Source organism: Rosa rugosa, chromosome 6 (assembly GCF_958449725.1).
Source record: "Rosa rugosa chromosome 6, drRosRugo1.1, whole genome shotgun sequence".
In the NCBI taxonomy this organism is placed as follows: domain Eukaryota; kingdom Viridiplantae; phylum Streptophyta; class Magnoliopsida; order Rosales; family Rosaceae; genus Rosa; species Rosa rugosa.
In genome coordinates this window covers 39,118,070-39,136,787 of record NC_084825.1, presented here as the reverse complement: position 1 = coordinate 39,136,787, position 18,718 = coordinate 39,118,070, and the positions used below count along the sequence as shown (strand labels likewise).

Here is an 18,718-nt window from a genome sequence, read left to right as displayed (position 1 = left end):
AATAACATATCAGGCTAAGTTTAGAAATTTGAGGTGGGCTAATTTTTAATATTTAATATTTTAAACCATAATTAAGCTATAAATTTATTTATTTTTCAAAATTTGGGGTGGGCTGTACCCCAACGAAATCCGTGTGTAGCTACACCTTCGGGCCACAAACCATGCTCACCTATAACCAAAGAAAGACGAATTCATAGCTTTTTACGAAATTTTTTGTCTACTTCGGAACATCATTCATAACATGATAGTCTACTAATTCACACAATGTAAACACAGGACAATAGTTTTCAACTTAAATACTTACTTTTTCGTGTCATATCATTTAAACCAATTATGTAACGTTTTAAGGTCCAAATGCTCATTCTCATACCTAAACTTCTTTCTTTGCTCTTAATTATTTTCTTAAAATACCATTCATTGGTAACAGATTTTTCTCTAACATCAATGCCAACATCCACCAAACATCATCACAACTGAGTGCCCATGACTTTATTGTGTGATGTAACCAATTTCTTGAGTTGGGTCCCCTCTCCTTTGGCTCATTACATATGGTGCTCTGTCTATGCCGATATTGTGGCTGCACCCATCTCACCAACCTCAATGCATTACACACACAAACAAAAAAAAACCCAGAAAGATATACAAAAAAAGTGGCAGTTGTCTATGCATCATATCTTACAGTCAACCCAACAAAGTATTATACTATCATGTAGCTTTAGACCATATTACCAACACATGCAAAAACGAAAGTGAAAAGAAAGTAGCTAATGGGGGAATGAAGACTAATTTTAATTACAGACTAGTGTTTTCCACTTTGTGACCACATCGGACAATGCCTTTGTTGAAGCCCCTTCGTCGCTCAGAGACTTTGTTGCGGCATCTTTTAGGTCCTTCATTCGGTTTCTAAGTCGCTTACCTTCCTCGCCCTCCATTAGACCTTTAACCACCACAGCAACTTCCTCCCTCTCCACGAAACCATTCTCATTCGCTCTCGGCCTCAGTGCCACTTTTATGTCATGAGTGAACATAATGGCGTTCATTTTCTGCTCCGCGTACAAGGGCCATGCTATGAGAGGGACGCCGTTCGCAACGCTCTCCAGGGCCGAATTCCAGCCACAGTGGGTGAGGAATCCGCCGGTTGATTCATGTCCCAATATCTGAGCTTGTGGTGCCCAATTTGGCACCACGAGCCCCCTCCCTCTGGTCCTCTCCTGAAACCCTTTGGGCAAAAAGGCCATAGGGTCATCTTGGCTTTGTGCACTGAAATAAGTAGCATTGGCAGCTTGGTCACTAGGGCTCCTCACCACCCACAGAAACCTTTGCTCACTCATTTCCAACCCCAGAGCCAATTCATTGATCTGATTATAGGACAGGGTCCCACCACTCCCGAAGGAGACAAATAGAACCGACCCGCGTGGCTGCTCATCCAACCACTTCAAACACTTCGAATTGGAGGAGCCATCGTCAGGAATAGCCTTGAAGTCCATCTTCACCAGCGGTCCGACCGGGTAAACCGGTGGCTTCCCCGGTTCTTTTTCCTGCAGAGCCTTAATAGCCCCAGGCTCCAACTCCATGAAGCTATTTACCATTATGCCCTCGGCCAGTCTGTAACGTTTGGCATGGTGGAGCACCCATTTGTAGGCCTCGTCCTTTCGGTTCTGAACCGGGTCCAGCAGGTCCTTGCCGTGAATCGGCACACACCCCGGAATAGTCACCGGCTCCTTCAGCTCCCTGTACTCGCACGACACCGATTCGTCCAGCTTCGGCAAGTAGAAAAACAACGACAAAGCCATGGCGGTGGAGCAAAAGAAAATGTAGGGGGAGATATTAAACTCTCTGGCCAGTTCAAAAGCGTCGGTGCCGAAAAGATCCACCACCAACCCTACCAGCTTCGTACCTCCGCGGCCCATTAAAGACTCTAAAGCATTCCTCAAATACGGGAGAGAACGACTGACGGTGAGAGAAATGAGGGTCTCGATTTGAGAGCCGCCGGGGAGATCGTCGAAGCTGACAGGCGGGAGGAACACGTGGTCGATGGCTGGTGGGAGAGCGTCGAGGACGGACTTCTGGGCCTTGGTGGGAGGCCCGTCGCCGGGGATTATGAACGTGACGGTGAAGTTGTGGCGGTGGACGAGTTGCTTGGCGAGCTCGGCGAGAGGGATGAGGTGGCCCATTCCCGGACTAGGGAGAATAGCGATGTGAGGTGTCTGTACTTGCGCCATTGTAGTAGGTTAAAGCTTTTTTTGTGTGATGAGAAAGGTGCAACTGCTGATGGTGCTTTATATAGATGGTGAGGTTGAGGTTCTGACTGGAGTATGGAAGCTTTTAGGGGAGGCTAATTACGTTAATTATACGCTAATAATTTGATTAAGAGGTGATTTATTGCTTAAAATCAGCATTAAGGTGGGTGTAGTTTTTTGGTTTTTAGCGGTGAGATTTGTTTGTGGAGTTTCATATATATGGATGGAATATTATGAACAGTGACTGGTTTGAACTTTGAAGAGCGAGAGAGGAGGGTACGGCAATTTCTAGAGGAGAGAGAATTTTCCTACGGAGGGGCTGCCATGCAGTAAACACACGTGTGAGAGGGTGATGTCATTTCTAACGTAATGCTTATGTTATCAATTCTCATTGACATTTCTGTTATGTGATAATTTGAAGTGTACTTGCATGAGTGGCATCGTTCATTTTCGAGTTTTGGCATTTTTATATCTTTTGGTAAATGATGTTTAAATAACAATTTCAAGTGACTTAGGGATTGAACGTTTTGATTGGGAATTCCTTATCCGCGTTTAACTCACGAAGCTGTCAAAGTAATAAGACATTATACTGCAATGCACAGTTGGAATATTTCACATGCGTCGAGTGATTAATCATAAATGAAATTTAAATACTAATTGCTGGTTCGCATATTAACCATTAAGTAATAATTCGTATCCGACACCATCATTAATTCTATTTTGGAGAAAATTGATATTTCTATGTAATTGGATAATTGAAAATTTAAAGATGACTATTATGTATACCTCCCCAATCAATACATACTAATTAATTAAAAAATAACTGTATATGAGGTGGTTCATCTAGTCTCTCCGAGCTTCTCGGAGCGAGTGACCTTGGTTTTCGAAACCTATGTTTCGACTGGCGGCGGCGCTTTCCTTCAGGCAAGGCGGCGATCGTGGATGGCGGCGACGCAGGGCAGGTTCTCTGTGGCGATCATGGGTGCGGCGAGGGGTTTCCTGGTCTGGAGATTCTCAGATCGTGCTGGTGGGGTTTCGATTTCAGAAGGAGTCTGACTTTGCTCGAGGTGAGGGCTGGGGCGGTCGACGACGTTGTTCGCTCCAGGTTCAGGCTTCGTTCGCGGTTCCGGGTTGGATCCGGGTTCGTGATTTAATCCGTCCAGCCGGGCTCAGCGGCGAGGAGGCAGCGGTCTGTGTGATCGGAGTACAGATCTTTTGATCCAGGTCGGAGTACTGGTCAGGGTCCGGACTTGATCATCGCCATGGTGGAGGTCCACGGCCGGCCACTGGACTAGTGAATGGAGGCTGCTCTCCCGAAGCCTAACGCGGGCGGGTCTGGGAAGGAGAGGTGTCGGAGATGGGCCTTGGCCAGTGGGCCTCTGCCTTCCTGGGCTGCTCCTGGTGGTCTGGCTAGGCAAGCCCATTCTCTTATTCCTTTTCTTTTCTTGGATCAGGCCTGTTTAGGGTTTTGGTAGAGTGGTCGCTTTTCAATTTTCTTGTTCTGAATAATTGAGCTAGGCTCGGCTCATCTCCTATTTTGCCCTTGATCGTTGCTGTGTGCTGCTTTGATTGAGTGTCGATGTACACCATGTCGGTCTTAGGCGTCCATGCTTGTTATGTCAGTTGCTTTGATTTAGGGTTAGATAGGTGTTGGGTTTATTTACTTGTTGCTTTTTCTTTTTCTAGATTTGGCTAGTAATAATTTGGCTGCTTTGGGTAGTTTGGTTAGGAGATTGGCTGCTTTGCGCAGTCTGTATTGTGCTTGTACTTGTACTATGAGTGGTTTCTTGAAACCCTCTAGCTTGACGCTGTGACGTCGTTATATTTTGGAACCTGATTCCATTTCCCTCAAAAAAAAAAAAAATACTAATTGGTTGTCAAAATTGATGTTATTCATGGAGTTTTTTTGTTATGAGTAGAACTGGCAATTCCGACACAACTCGAAATAAAACGGGTTGAACCCGTACGATTAAAAAAAAAGTCGATTACGGGTCAACCCACCATGACCCATTTAATAAACAGGTTGGCCATGGGTCAACTTGTCAACACAAAGTGAACTTGTATAACCCGTTTATTAAATGAGTCGGGTTATATATTATATATAACCTGCATAGACGACCGATTTAAAAAAAAAATATATATATATATATATATATATATATATATATATATTATATGTATATAAAGGTCGAATTAGTCTTTTTCTCACTTTAAACTAGGGTTACCACTTCATCGTTAACACTATAAATTCTCTAGTGAATTTGATCAATCTATGCAAGCTTTTTAGTTAAATGAGTTGTAATATTAACTCTTAAATGAGTCATTTTGTCTAACACGACACGATCTATTTATTAAATGGATTAAATAAGTTGGAAATGGGTAACCGTTTAATAAATGTGTTGGGTTTGAGTTTAAATTTTTGAAACGTACGGTTATTAAACAAGTTAGGTTTGAATTGTTTCTTATGACACGACATATACTTTAATCCGATCCAGCACAACTCATTGAGAATCCTAGTTATGAGTACTACTTCACTTCATCTTTTCCATGTGTTGTTGAACTATTCTGACTAGTCCACAGATCATTCCAAATTCATATACCTCCACCGTTTAACTATTGACCACAATTTTTTTTTTTTTCCAAAAAGGATATATAACTGAAAAATATGTGAGGAGGTTTGAGAACCAACTAAATTTACTTGGATAAAACTAGCTAGTTCAATTATACAGGGACATTTGGACCAACCAAAATTAGTATTTGAAAAATGAAGACGTCGTCAACTTTGAAATTGTATATATGTACGTGAGTGTGACGTCAGTTTAGAACACCTTCAATTGTATTGTCTAGATTCTTCTTGTTATGAATGTCATAATGTATACATAAAGCCTTACTATAAAACCCTCCTAAATGCAAATAATCCTCACCTAATCGTTCTTTATAGTCTATACATACGTATATGCTTAGAAAAAGTCTAAAAGTCCAAAAAGTTGGCAAATTAATCAGAAAATATTATGATAAAATCGAGTAGGATCGACATGGACTGAACTCATTAACAGAATCATAGTTATTCATTGCAATTTTTATTTGGCTACAAAACCATAACTAGCAATTGTTATTTAACGAGTTAATTAAAACATAGCATGTGGTATCTTATTAATACTTGATGCTATATGTTTAAACACTACTAGCTAACTCATGAGCTGGTCCAAAAAGTTGAGGTTCAGTCACTTGCTTTAATGAAAAGGACATGCAAAATAATTGAGTTGGATAGTCTTCTTTTCAATTTTCCTTTTTTCTTCTCAATCATATGTAAATGCATGCAGGTAACCAATTGTTCATCATTTAAAAAGAAATTTAAATCATATGAGTGTATATCAGATTCATCCCTTGCCAAATGTGATATCTAATTTCATGATCGAGTATTCGAGCCGGCTGCACCTCTTGGTGCCATGAAAAGCTCAAAGATGAAAAGGCTAGTGTTTCTAAACAAAGATACCTTATTCGAATGAAACCCTAAAATTAATATTATCTTTAATACAATTATATATGTTGATTAAGGCCAGGAAAGTAAATGCTTTCATGGTTGGTACCTTGTAGGCTTGACTTAATGTATGTAATACTTTATAAATTAAACTAAGTCTGAAGGATTTTAATTATAAACAAATACGAAATCATCGATCCTCCCTCCAAATATAGCTAATTTACAACTCAAATCGCTAGCTTCCAACTAAATAACATAAAAACAGTGATGACCTTATAGATGATGAAGAATGACGCCAACAAGGTGCCAGGTCTTTGGTCTGAATTAACAAGGACGTTACAAATTTGATGTCTAATTAGCAATTTAATAGGAAGGTCGGAGGCATATTAGATACAGAATCATGTTTGGTGGTTAATTGATTTTATACTTAATTTTTAATGTAAAAATGTGCAGTTGCATTAACATGAATGAATGGCTGAATTACATTAAATACATACATTACTTAATTATTAAAAAATTAACTGTAAATATCAAATATTGAAATCATATTATAAGTATTTCGTCATTAACACCATTAGTACATAAAAGAATTTTCAGAAAAAAAAACACCCTCTGGTTTTTTTGATCACCTAGAAGAAACCCATGCAGAATGTAACTAATTATTCAAACCGGCTTGGAATTATAACATATAAATATAAAGCAGTGATGATGACCCTATGATGACGAGGACATGACGCTAAAAGTAGGTGCAAGAACACCTTTGGATCCATCTTGGAGGCTTACTGAGATGCTGATAATATTGATGATATCGTAATAGAAGATTAGGAGATTATTAGACGTGGCGTCATTATCAAACTGAATATCCCATTATGCATGAATTGACTGCTTAATACTATATGAAGTGTAAATACTAAATAGCTAGCTGCCTAGCTGGGGTTAAAGTTTCATAGGTGTCAGCTAGGTACTTCGACGTGGTCAAAAATTTCTTTTGTTTATTGAATAATTGCACGCTTATTTTCCTATCTAAACAATAATTTATTAGTCTTTGTTTATCTTTACTTTTAAGGAAAAATCTTCATATGGTACCTGAATTATTGTTTATTGCATTTTTTAGTACTTTAACTTTTAAACTACCCTGATGGTACCTGAAATATCTATATTTATTTTTTTAATCATATTTTACAGATATTTCTTCACTTTATTGGGGATATATCCTAAAATTCTTCACTTTATAAACCTATTATATTTTACAGATATATCCTAAAGTTTTTCGCTTTATCGGAGATATATCACAAATATCGTAGACCAGCGAGCAGCTTTTTAACCACCTAGAGTATTTTTTTTATTTTTATAAACCTATTATAACTTGTGGTGTATAAGTTGAAGACAAAATTATTTAAAAATAAAATAAAAAAATGAAGAAATAGGAGAAAAAAAAAAACGAAGAAACACCTAGAGTATTTTTTTTGTTTTTATAAACCTATTATAACTTGTGGTATATTTTTTTGAAAGGATTTGATTTTATTAGGTATCAAAGCCATGAAACAGGCCAGAGTCTAAAGAACTTACATACGAAGAGCCGGAACAAACCAGATATCCTATCTAAGTCATATCTAAACTCATTAAAATCTAAATGGTCGCTCGCTGAAACAGCAAGCCAACAAACTAAGCAAGAATAATCTCACTTCCTAAGGCAAAATCATTCATCTAGTCTAATCTGTCAGCACTCAATTGTGGTACACATATCAACTAGAAACATCTTAGAGAAACATATAGAAATCACTCCTACTTGAGAAGGCTTGAAGTTCAGAATGTCTTGAAATTTTGATATCTTAAGCAAGCACCTGCTCTTTCCCCTTAGGGTTGGAGCTAGTACTTACCTCAGACTCATTAGCAGCCAACAACCTCGGCATCAGGTTGGTCTTCTTGCTTTTCATCTTGTCAGATTCTCCATCTTTCTTTGCATTCTTCCCTTTTCCTGCTGTCCCATATGGTAGTTTGTTAACACTGCCAATTGGGCGTCCCCTCTTCCTCTTAGGTTGTTCGATAGTATGGGAAGGTCCCTCTAGTAATCCCATGGTCATTGCATCCAGATTTTTCTTTCCAATGGCTAGACTCTACGTATTCCGGTGATTGGGTTCTCATTGAGTCTTGGTTCAGGTAGTTCCCGAATCTGTACCTGTCTCCTGTGGCGTCGCATGTTCATGACCGATTGAGGAAGGAGAGCTTCTGGTATGCTCCTTGGCACCTGCGCTTTGAATATTAGGGTTTGGTTATTGATCACCACCCTATTAGAATTAGGGTTCGGTACAGGTTCTCGCATGACAGCCAAAGCCGTGGGTGGTTCTACTGCCCCCACCGGTGTATCAGTGTCTTCAACTAGTGTCGGCCCGGAGCAGGGGAGGCCAACATGAGTAACCAAACCACAAGTGCCGCAACGACCGAAAAGCTCGTCATACCTGAACTGCACGATGAACTGGACTGCATCTTCGACCCAGAATCGACGACGGAACAGCAGAGGTTTCACGTAGTCGATCTCAACCCGAATACGCATGACCCGATTCCTCAACGCCGGACAATCGATTTCCTTGAGGTCGCCAATCGTGCTGCCAATGAGGCGCATAATGCTCTCCGATCTGAATGCCGGTGGGATTCCTTGCAGCGTCATCCAGTACGATGACTTCTTGAGGGGTACATCCACTGCCGAGCTGACACCGTCATACGGTGCAAGGGCGATCGGAGCTCTGTTATAGCCCCATGGTCCTCCTTTCCAAACACGATCAATATCAGTTGGGTCTGTGAAGGAGAATAAAACTCTGTCATCTTCTCCGACGTCCTCCACCCGGAGGCTGCCATTGATCCTCCATGCAGCTCGGAACATTCTCAGGAACGATCGGCGAGAGTATTCCCTCGCCGTAAGGAGCTTGCCAATCATGAACGCTTCAGGTTGTCTCAAACCCTTGGATGGGCGCAGATCCACCGGGTTCTTCCCTTCAACCAGGGCTAGGGAGGAGGCCAGGCGGGCTGCCATTGCATCGATCGTTGTCATTGACGTGACAAAGAGAAGAAGCTAAGCAGGCGGCAAAAGAAAACCCTAACCCTAGGTTAGAGAGAGCGGCTGCGACTTTATAACTTGTGGTATATAGGTTGAAGACAAAATTTAAATATATTAAAAAAAAAAAAAAAAAAAACGAAGAAACATGAAGAAAAAAAACAGATTTTTTTATTTATTTATAATTTGGAGCTCAAAATTACCATTTTACCCCCTCAGTCCACATAACATATTTAACGGCCAATTTGGACAGAGGTCCAAAAATTGGACACGGCTGATGAATTTGGAGAGTACAAGGGTGTTACTGATTAAATTGAAACTAGAGGGACTAACATGGTGACGACCCCTAACCTCAGGGGGTAAACTGAAATTAGTCCAAAAAAAATTATTAGATGCTCTCAGAGGCAGAGGAGGATAGTGGGAAGATAGGTCTAAGACAAAATGGATGAGTGTCACCTATTGAGAACTGCTTTTTTTTTTTTTTTTTTGGTGAAGAGCTTCTTCATTTTTGAGTGAGAAAGAATCCATCAAAATCTTTTGGGAAATGGTTGGATTGTTTTTGAGTTTTGATACGTATAAAAAGCACTATAAAATCCTCCAAAATTCAGCATTTAATGAAATCCTTAAAAATCTATATATTTTTGAATATCTGCAGATTTGAATGAATAATTTTAAATCTTAATTGAATACATCAAGATTTTAAAGGATTGTTTAAAATCTCAATTGAATACCCATAGACTTTCAAAATACAAAAAAAAATCTTGTAGACTCTTAAATGAATACACCCCCCTTAATCTAATGGTCTTGACAATTGATACATTACTCTTCCATCAATTTTTTATTTTCCATCTAAATTCTACTTAACTTGCCGTTAACTATAGAAAAAAAAAATTGGGGATTTCTCATCATCAGTGTTTAGAGGAGGGTGTGAATTAAATTCATTCATAAAATCTAGACTCTGTTTAATCTAGTGGTCTTGACAATTGATACATCACTCTTCTACCAATTATTGATTTTTCATCTAAACTCTAGTTAACTTGTCGTTAACTATAGAAAAAAAAAATTAGGAATTTCTCATTGTTAGTGTTTCTCCTTTGCGTCAAGTTCCTTCTTTCTATTTCTCTTTGCTAGCTTCCATGGCTGTGCAATGTGCACTAACAATGGAATGACTTTTTGTTTTTTTATTTTTTATTTTTTTATTAACACTGAGAGCCCAAGTAGGGTGTGAGATAACATTTAAAACTTGGGTCTTTTACCCAAAGCCCCAAAATGAGCAAAAATTATCTCACTTACCACAGCAACAGATTTTTATTCTCACTAACACAATTTAGGAGAAAATGACCAATCTACCCTCAGTCTAATTAAATAATTACACAAATGCAACTCCTCTCTCCAACAGTCCAGATCATGCATTCTCTCTCCTCCGATCTGAAACTCTCTCTCTCTCTCTCTCTCAAATCACCTTAAGACAATTCTGGATCGTTGGTCACGCCGTCGACGGTGGACGAAGCCGGAAAATCCATGGCCACCATCTCACCTCCGCGGCCATCTTCGATCTGCCCAAAACCTTCCACCGGCGACTCCAAATCTATGCTGGATCGGCTTTCGCAACATCGCCGAAGCTTAACTCACTCCGGTTGCTGTGTGACGTGGACCACAGTCACTATCCCCGCCTCGATTGCGAACTCGATTCGGATTCCAGCCAGCTCCACGTCCGAGGCTCCCAGACAGATTCCAACGAATCGGAGACTCCCCGAATCGCAGTCCAACTCCTCCGATTCCAGCCTGCAGACGAATGCCGAGATTGGGAAGATCGGCGACGTCGTCGTCGTTCAAGTCACAAGTTGAACTCCATGAAGAAGGCAAAGAAGTTCCGGTCCGAGCTACCTCGCCGGAGGCGAACTCAGGCCTTGATGCAAAGGAAGAAGTTAGGATTCCGGTCTGCAACCGTGGAAGAAGGGAGAAGAAAGAAGACTGGGTGCCTAAATAATTTTTTTTTTTTTTAAGTAATGGGATAGAAGGAAAGAAAAAAAAATTGAATGTCTATTGGGGAGCAATAGGTGTCTATTGGAGGGCAATAGACGTTTTTAAATTGATATAATCTCTTCGTTTTTTTCTTTAAACAAAGTTTTAGTTGTCTAAATTTTGAGAGATTAGTTCATATTCCGGCAACCGAAAGTTCTATTGAGGGACAACAGACGTCTACTAGGGGGCAATAGACGTCTATTGAGGGGCAATACATGGCTGATAGACGTCTATTGGGGGGCAATAGACGTTTATTGCGGGGCAATAGATGTTTTAAATTAATGTAATCTCCTCTTCTTTTTTCTTTAATTAAAGTTATATTTGTGTAATTTAAAAAAAATTAGTTCTCATTTCGGTAATCGAAACGTCTATTGGGGGGCAATAGACATCTATTGGGATGCAATAGACGTCTATTGGGATGCAATAGACGTTTTAAAATTGATATAATTTCTTCATTTTTTTCTTTAATCAAAGTTTTATTTGTCTAATTTTAGGAAGATTAGTTCCTATTCCGGCTACCGAAAGTTCTATTGCGGGGCAATAGACGTCTATTGGGGGGCAATACATGGTTGATAGTCGTCTATTGGGGGGCAATAGACCTCTATTGCCACTCTATTAGGGGGCCAGAATCCTGCGGCGGGTAACCGGAATCCGGCGGCCGGTGACCGGACTCCGGCGGTCGGTGACGGGGCTCCGGCGAAGTCTCCTATGGTTTCTCTCTCTTCCATTTTCTCTCTCTCTCTCTCTCTAAGTAACAAAGGGGTGAGGGTAAAATGGTATTAAAAAAAATTACAAAACAAAAAAAAATCTTAATGGGGTATTAGGGAAAACCTCCTTAGAGTGTTTTGGGTAAGAGAGAATTAAAAAAACTTAATGGGGTAAGTGAGAAAAAAATCTCTAAAAATGATGTAAATGGACAAAAACCCTTAAAACTAACTGCCTCTACAAAACAGTAAAACACACAGGTACTCATGATCTCAGATTTCAACTCCAATGAAGTAGAATTCATCACAAGGACGAAGAGATCCCATGGCCAAATAATTCAAGCTAGAATATTAAATAGAGAAGATGAAGCAAGCATATTCCAAATAAATAAAGGACTGAAGTCATTAACCAAAACGCATAGCCAATGTAGCTATAGCAAAAAACCCTACTAGACCAAACACGACTAATAGCATACATGCAAAAGGATGAGATCGACACGAAAAGAACAATGAAGCATTAGTTTGTTTATTCGTGCAGAACTCCATAGTTTCTGTTCAAAAAATAGAAGAAGGAACTCCAGATTACATTAATTTATTTTCAAATTTGATTGATTATTTTAATTAATGAATATGTGATTGATGATGGGGCTGGAAAGAATCGGACTGCAAAAATCGGAGAATATCATAAATGGTCACTCAACTTTTACCTATTCGACACTTTGGTCACTCACCTTTTAAATATATCACTTTGGTAACTCAACTTTAACTTTGTTATTCACTTTAGTCACTTCGTTAATTTTTTTCATTAAAAAAAAATTATTTGCCACAATATTAATGATATTTTCATCCAACCAATTGTGAAAAATTGAGAAATTTGTATTAGAATGATTGGGAGAAATGATTAAAGTGAGATAAAATGCCTCTTGGGTGACTAAAGTGATTGACAGAGTAATAGTTGAGTGACCAAAGTGATATATTTGAAAATTGAGAGACCAAAATGTCGAATGAGTCATAGTTGAGTGACTATTTGTGAAATTCTCCCTGCAAAAAAATTACTGAAGTCATTTCTTGGTTAGTGCGCAACCATGAAAGCAATAAGAAATAAATAGAATGTTAAAAGAAAGAACTTGAAGTAGAGGAGAAACACTGACGATGAGAAATCCCCAATTATTTTTTTTTCTAAAAATTACAACAAATTAACTAGGGTTTATATGAAAAATCAAAAACTGGTGGAAGAGTGATGTATCTGTTGTCAAGACCATTAAATTAGACAGAAAGTCTAGATTTTATAAAATTAAAGTAAATCCATACTCTCCTCACAGCGGGATCCAACACGATGCTATATCTTTTTTGCATCTTGTGGTTATAAGTCGTCAAAGTAGACATCATGCTTCTCTGTTTTATGTGATTCTGAAATGGTATGTGTGCAAATAGCTTCACTAGATCAACAAACTGAGGATACAAATGAACAGCTTAGTAATGACATATATTGGCTAATTGGCTCAAGTACTTGTGTAGAATATATTCAACATCTCATAGAGAGAGAAAAATAGGAAACTGATCATAACCCTAATTCTATTTATGCTTCTTCAACTTCATCGCCAACTCAGACAATGCCTTTCTGGAAGAACCCTCTTCACTCAATGCTTTATTACCAGCTTCCTTCCATCCATTCATCCTCTGTCAAACCCTAAATCCTTCTTCCCCTTCCATTAGTTCCTTCACAACTCTACCGATCTCATCACATCCGACTATGCCATTTTCATTCGCTTTAGGTCTCAGAGCCACCTTCCAAGCTTCGTACAACACATTTGCATTCATCTTTTGCTCTACATATAAAGGCCAAGCAATGAGAGGGAGACCGTTGACAATGCTCTCTGTTGGAGAGAAAAGATCTCACATTGGAAAAGTGACAAATAAAATATAACTTATAAGTGGGTGGATCTCACCCAATTGTACCGAGGCCTTTTGTGATTAAAACCCAACACCTATCGGGTGGTTAAGTTGGGACAGTATCGGTACAATGGTGGGCCACGGGCCACGCTTGTCGCTGTTTAACATGGTATCAGAGCGGGTCCTTCTCCAATTGCGTCTCCACGTAGGCACGTATCATGAGCCCAAATTGGGGTTCCCTGTATTGCCATCGAAATTACCAAGTGTCTAATGTGGGCTTTGGATTGTATTGACCAAGTCTCCGATATGAGACTTGTCTCCCAATTTCCAATGTGGAAATTGGATTAATTAATTTTACGTGCAGACCTAGAGTTAGGTTGCACGTGAGGGGGCGTGTTGGAGAGAAAAGATCTCACATTGGAAAAGTGACAAATAAAATATAACTTATAAGTGGGTGGATCTCATCCAATTGTACCGAGGCCTTTTATGATTAAAACCCAACACCTATCGGGTGGTTAAGTTGGGACAGTATCGGTACAATGGTGGGCCACGGGCCACGCTTGTCGCTGTTTAACACTCTCGAGGATTGAATTCCATCCACAGTGACTCAAGAACCCACCTATGGAACCATGGCTAAGTACCTCACTTTGTGGCGCCCATGATGGCACCAAAAGACCTCGACCTAATTTTGTCCTCTCCTTAAACCCCTTTGGTAAAAACCCTAGAGGATCTGTTTGGCTTTGGACACTGAAAAATGATTCATCAGAAGCTTTGTTATCTGGACTTTGTTCCCCTCATTTCAAGCCCTAAGAGCAAGTTCACTCGTGGGTCACCAGGTCGCCTACTATTCACTTCTTTTTATGTGCATTTTCAATCTCTGAGTCACGGGCACAGTGTATTTCGTGCCCTGGGTCGCATTGTGTCACCCTGGGTCACTTTCTAGGTCACTCTGGTGACCCGTAAGCTGACCTGGTGACCCAGGTCTTATTGGAAATTGTGTCCGTGACCCAGAGAGTGGAAATAAACACTAAAAAGCAGTGAATAGTAGATGACCTGGTGACACAACGGGTGAACTTGCTCTAAGAGCAAGTCTACCCGTTGAGGTTGGCAGGTCAATACTATTCACTGATTTTTGCCTTTCATTTCCACCATTTTTCTTAACTAGTTAGATATTGTTCACAAAAGTCACTCTGGGTCACTTTCTGGGTCAATTTCTTGATCTGCCAACTGACATTCGGTGACTTTTTATTAACAGTATCTGACTAGTCAAGAAAAATGGTGGAAATGAAAGGCAAAAAGCAATGAATATTATTGACCTGCCAACCTCAACGGGCGGACTTGCTCTAATGCTAGTTCATTAAGCTGTTCAAATGAGAGAGTTCCTTTTGCCCAAAAAAAAAGGGAGAGTTCCACCACTCCCAAATGACACAAACAGAACAGACCCCCTTGGTTGTTCATCCAACCATTTCAAACACTCATGCCCACCAGGCCCATAAGATGGAACAATCTGGATAATCGGCCCAATCGGATAAACTGGTGGCCCACATTGGGCTTATTCTTCTTGTAAAGCTTTTATAGCATCTGGCTCCAATTCCATGAAGCTATTCACTATAACGCCCCCAGCTAAATCAACCCTTTAGGCGTATTGAAGAGACCATTTGTATGCTTCACGCTTTCTGTCTTGCAATGGCTCGGGAAAATCAGCTCCAGAAATTGGAATGCACCCTGGTAATTTGACAGGCTCAACTAAGTCTTTGTAATCACAAGCAACTACTTTGTCAAGCTTAGGCAAATGAAGCGACAAAATAAAACTCATAGCCATGGAGGACTAGAACATATATGACGGGACATTGAAATCCTTGGCAACATCAAATGCATCAGTGCCAAACATATCAACCACTAACCCAACTAGACTGGAACTTGCAGCCAAGGATTCGAACACGTTGCGAATTTTGGAAAGGGAGCGAGTGACAGAAATGATTATTTTGGTTTCGGTTCTGGTTTCTGAAGGGAGGTCATGGAAATCAATAGGAGGGAGAAAGAAGTAGTTCATGGAATTGGGGTGGGTTTGGAGAAGGGTTTCTGGGGTTTCGGGGGAGGTCCAATGGTGGGAATATTGAAAGTGATGGTGAAGTTGTGGTGGTGGACTAGAAGCTTGGCAAGCTCTACAAGTGGGATAAGGTGACCCATGCCTGGACTGGGTACCATAACTACGTGGGGTGATGATGCTTTGTGGTTGTTTTCCATTGTGGCAACTTTGAAAATGGTTGTGAAGAAAGATGGAGGCGTTGGAAGAATTATATATGACAGTAGTCTCTGGAGCAATTTAAGAAGTCGTAGCAATCTCTGGAATCGCAATGACTCAAGGATTCCAGAAACATTGACAATTAATGCTATTGGTGATTTGGTGGAGTATAGAGATTGCTGAAGGTGTAGATAAGACTTTATTTCTAGGCGGTTTCTGGATTGAGTACTGAACTACTGATAGACTAGTCTAGAACCTGCGTCAAGGTTACACGTACATAAATGAATAAAACCTTTTTTCCTAACGATTATATAATCTTGTTATTTGATCACTTGATGAAAACCTGACATACGGTTGCAGTTAAATTCTTCACGTTTTTCTTCCTTTTTACTATAAACATTACACACCGGATAAGTATAGGGTGGAGGTAAGTTGTTTTTTCATATTTTATTATTATTATTATTATTGTTTTTTAGGCATGTTCATCCATTCTACATTTCTACCTACTAATCTTCTCTATGCTCTAAGATGATTTTTATTGATAATGGTTGTTATTTCTGCAATATGGAAAATGAGACTATTGATCATGTGAGTAGAGATTGTTGTTTTGTAAGGGATGTGATCCGAATAATGTTTCCTAAACTTGTTCGAGTTTTCAGTTCTATTGTGTTACGCATGTCATTAATTGATTGGCTCCATCATTGTTCTGAGCTGTTGAACAGTGCGGGGTTTGGACTCCCAGTGATTCTTTGGATTATTTGGAGGGAGAAACCAAATGCTTTGGTCTGATAAGTTCAGGTCTCTACCCCAACTTTTCTATCAGATTTGTTCTTACTTTATGTTATTCAGGTCTGTAACTCCTACACGCAGCAGTCGGACTGCAAGGCAGCATAGTGTGTGGCGGCCTCCACCCATGGGTTGGCTGAAGGCTAATATTGACGGTGCTTTTAACTAGTTATCTAACAGTGGAGGTGTTGGTGTTGGTGTGTTAATTCGTGACTATACAGGTTCTGTTGTGGGGGCTTTTGTTGCAAAGTATCTAATGTTCTCACCCCTGATGTGGTGGAGGCTATGACAGGTAGAGTTGGCAGGTGAGTATCAATTGACTTCTATAGTTTTGAATCAAATTGCTCTAAGATGGTTGATCATCTAAGACTGATGAGGAGGATGGGTCTGGTTTTGGTAGATTGCAGAGGATATCAGAGTGTTGTTAGCCTCTTTACCTTCTGCTTTCTTTAGTCATGTCTTTAGGGAGTCTGATAAGGCAGCACATAAGCTGGCTTCTTTAGCTTTTCGTTCTGATGTAACCTTTAGATGGTATGGTTCCATTCCGGCCTTTAGAGCTCAGTGGCGCTCTGACCGCTTTCTGTAATACTTAATTCAGTTTCAATAAGGCTTGTCATCCATCTTTCAAAACAAAAACAAAAAAACTGTTCAAGCAAATCCCTATTTGTGTGTCTGGCCCCAACTCTAGGTTACTTTACCTAGTGGTAATAGAGTTTTAATTAGAGAGAATCTCAGAGAATATCTTAGAGATATCCATTCATTGTATGATTACCTTTCCTTGTACAATTCAGATTCTATACATTATAATCATCTATATAAAGAGACCCCTATTATTAATAAGAACACACAACAATTCTCTCTCAAATATCGTTTCCCTAAAACACGTTACTAGCACGAAGCTTGTCATCCATCTTTCAAAACAAAAACAAAAAAACCAAATTTTTTTTGGTAGAAGCGATAATTTTTTTCACCATCCTCCTACCCATCTTATGGTGGTAGTAAAACTTGAACATGTGATTTCCATAATGTGGGTTATTTAATATAACCAACGTATTACAGCTCACCGGCCATGAGATGGAGGTAATTATAGCAAAAAAAAAAAAGGTGGTTAACCCGTGCATGCACAAGTTTTTTTTTTTTTTTTTTTCCTATTACTTGTTCTATCACTATTTTGCCCGCCCTCTAGTCTAAGTTGATATATAAATGACACTCATGAAAAAAATTATGATTTTAAATTTTCTTCTTTTAAAGAAAAGTATAGAAAAATAAAAAAAGACACTTTATTCATGGGCAAAGACCTCTCAAAGGGACATCTTTTCCTGGCAAATGAGAAATCAGCAAGCCTCTCATAGAAAAATAAAAATAATTGAAGAGTTGTTTACAAATCACCAAAAGGGAACAAAGGCAGATGAACAATGGGTGGTTCAAGTTGGACCTCCAACTTTTTTCAATTGTTAATAGAGTTTGTCAAGTTATATGAAAAGACAAATAAGGACAAAGAGAGAGGAAAAAAAAAACTCTTCTTACCTCCTCCAGCCAAATATAACATTCAATTAAATTATTTTTTTTTTCTAAAATTTCCTTATATTGTCTATATAGTTTTATAATTTATCTAAAATAATTATGTAAAAATAATAATTTATATACATGACCCATCATTTAATGCAAAAGTAAATTCAAAATAATCTGATTTGGAATTTTCTTAAACTAAATTAATTGAATATTATGATGTAGTTATTACTCGATCTTCCAACCCAAAACCCTTGAAATCTTTCTTTTAGCAAATTCAAAGGGATTCCAACAACATATCATATCAAGATCGAGAACCAACCCTCTGATTAATTTTGGTAGAGGAGAGCCCCTATCATAAAAGAGCAATATCATGTGATTTTGATTCATTTTTTTTCTCGTGATTGAAGATAGAGATAAACAGTAAAGTAACTGATTGTTGTATCTCATGTTCAAGGGCGTTTTGATAAAAATAAGGAGGTCTACTTAGCTTTTCAAGCTTTCTAAAAAGTAAATTAGAGGTTTACTAAGTATGGGAGGTCCAAATAACAAATTTGGAGGTCCAACTAGAATCACCCATACTGGGCCGATAAAAATCGCCTTGAAATTCTCCAGCAACATTACTTAAAATTCTCTTATTTTCTTCAAAAATATACCTCAAAGTTATTTTAGCTAACAATTTTTGAAGCTTAAGAAATGTTTCTTCGATCAATAGGAAATGATATTTGTGACAACTCCGATTATTTATACATTTGTAATCAGACAACGCATATTAAAATGCGA

General features: G+C 39.0%; 1 protein-coding gene and 1 pseudogene across 1 annotated transcript; both read right to left on the bottom strand.

Annotated features, from left to right (window-relative positions):
- Positions 1–640: 640 nt before the first annotated feature.
- Positions 641–2,428, bottom strand: LOC133714634 (hydroquinone glucosyltransferase-like). The gene has a single exon (XM_062140796.1). It carries the CDS (start codon positions 2,220–2,222, stop codon positions 789–791), a length of 1,434 nt encoding a protein of 477 aa, XP_061996780.1. The 5' UTR covers positions 2,223–2,428; the 3' UTR covers positions 641–788.
- A 10,595-nt stretch (positions 2,429–13,023) lies between these two features.
- On the bottom strand, positions 13,024–15,642 carry LOC133716761 (hydroquinone glucosyltransferase-like; annotated as a pseudogene).
- Between the last annotated feature and the right edge of the window lie 3,076 nt (positions 15,643–18,718).

Bases quoted from the DNA above. Each gene is read 5' to 3' on its own strand.
- LOC133714634 (XM_062140796.1), bottom strand. From the start codon at position 2,222: ATGGCGCAAGTACAGACACCTCACATCGCTATTCTCCCTAGTCCGGGA.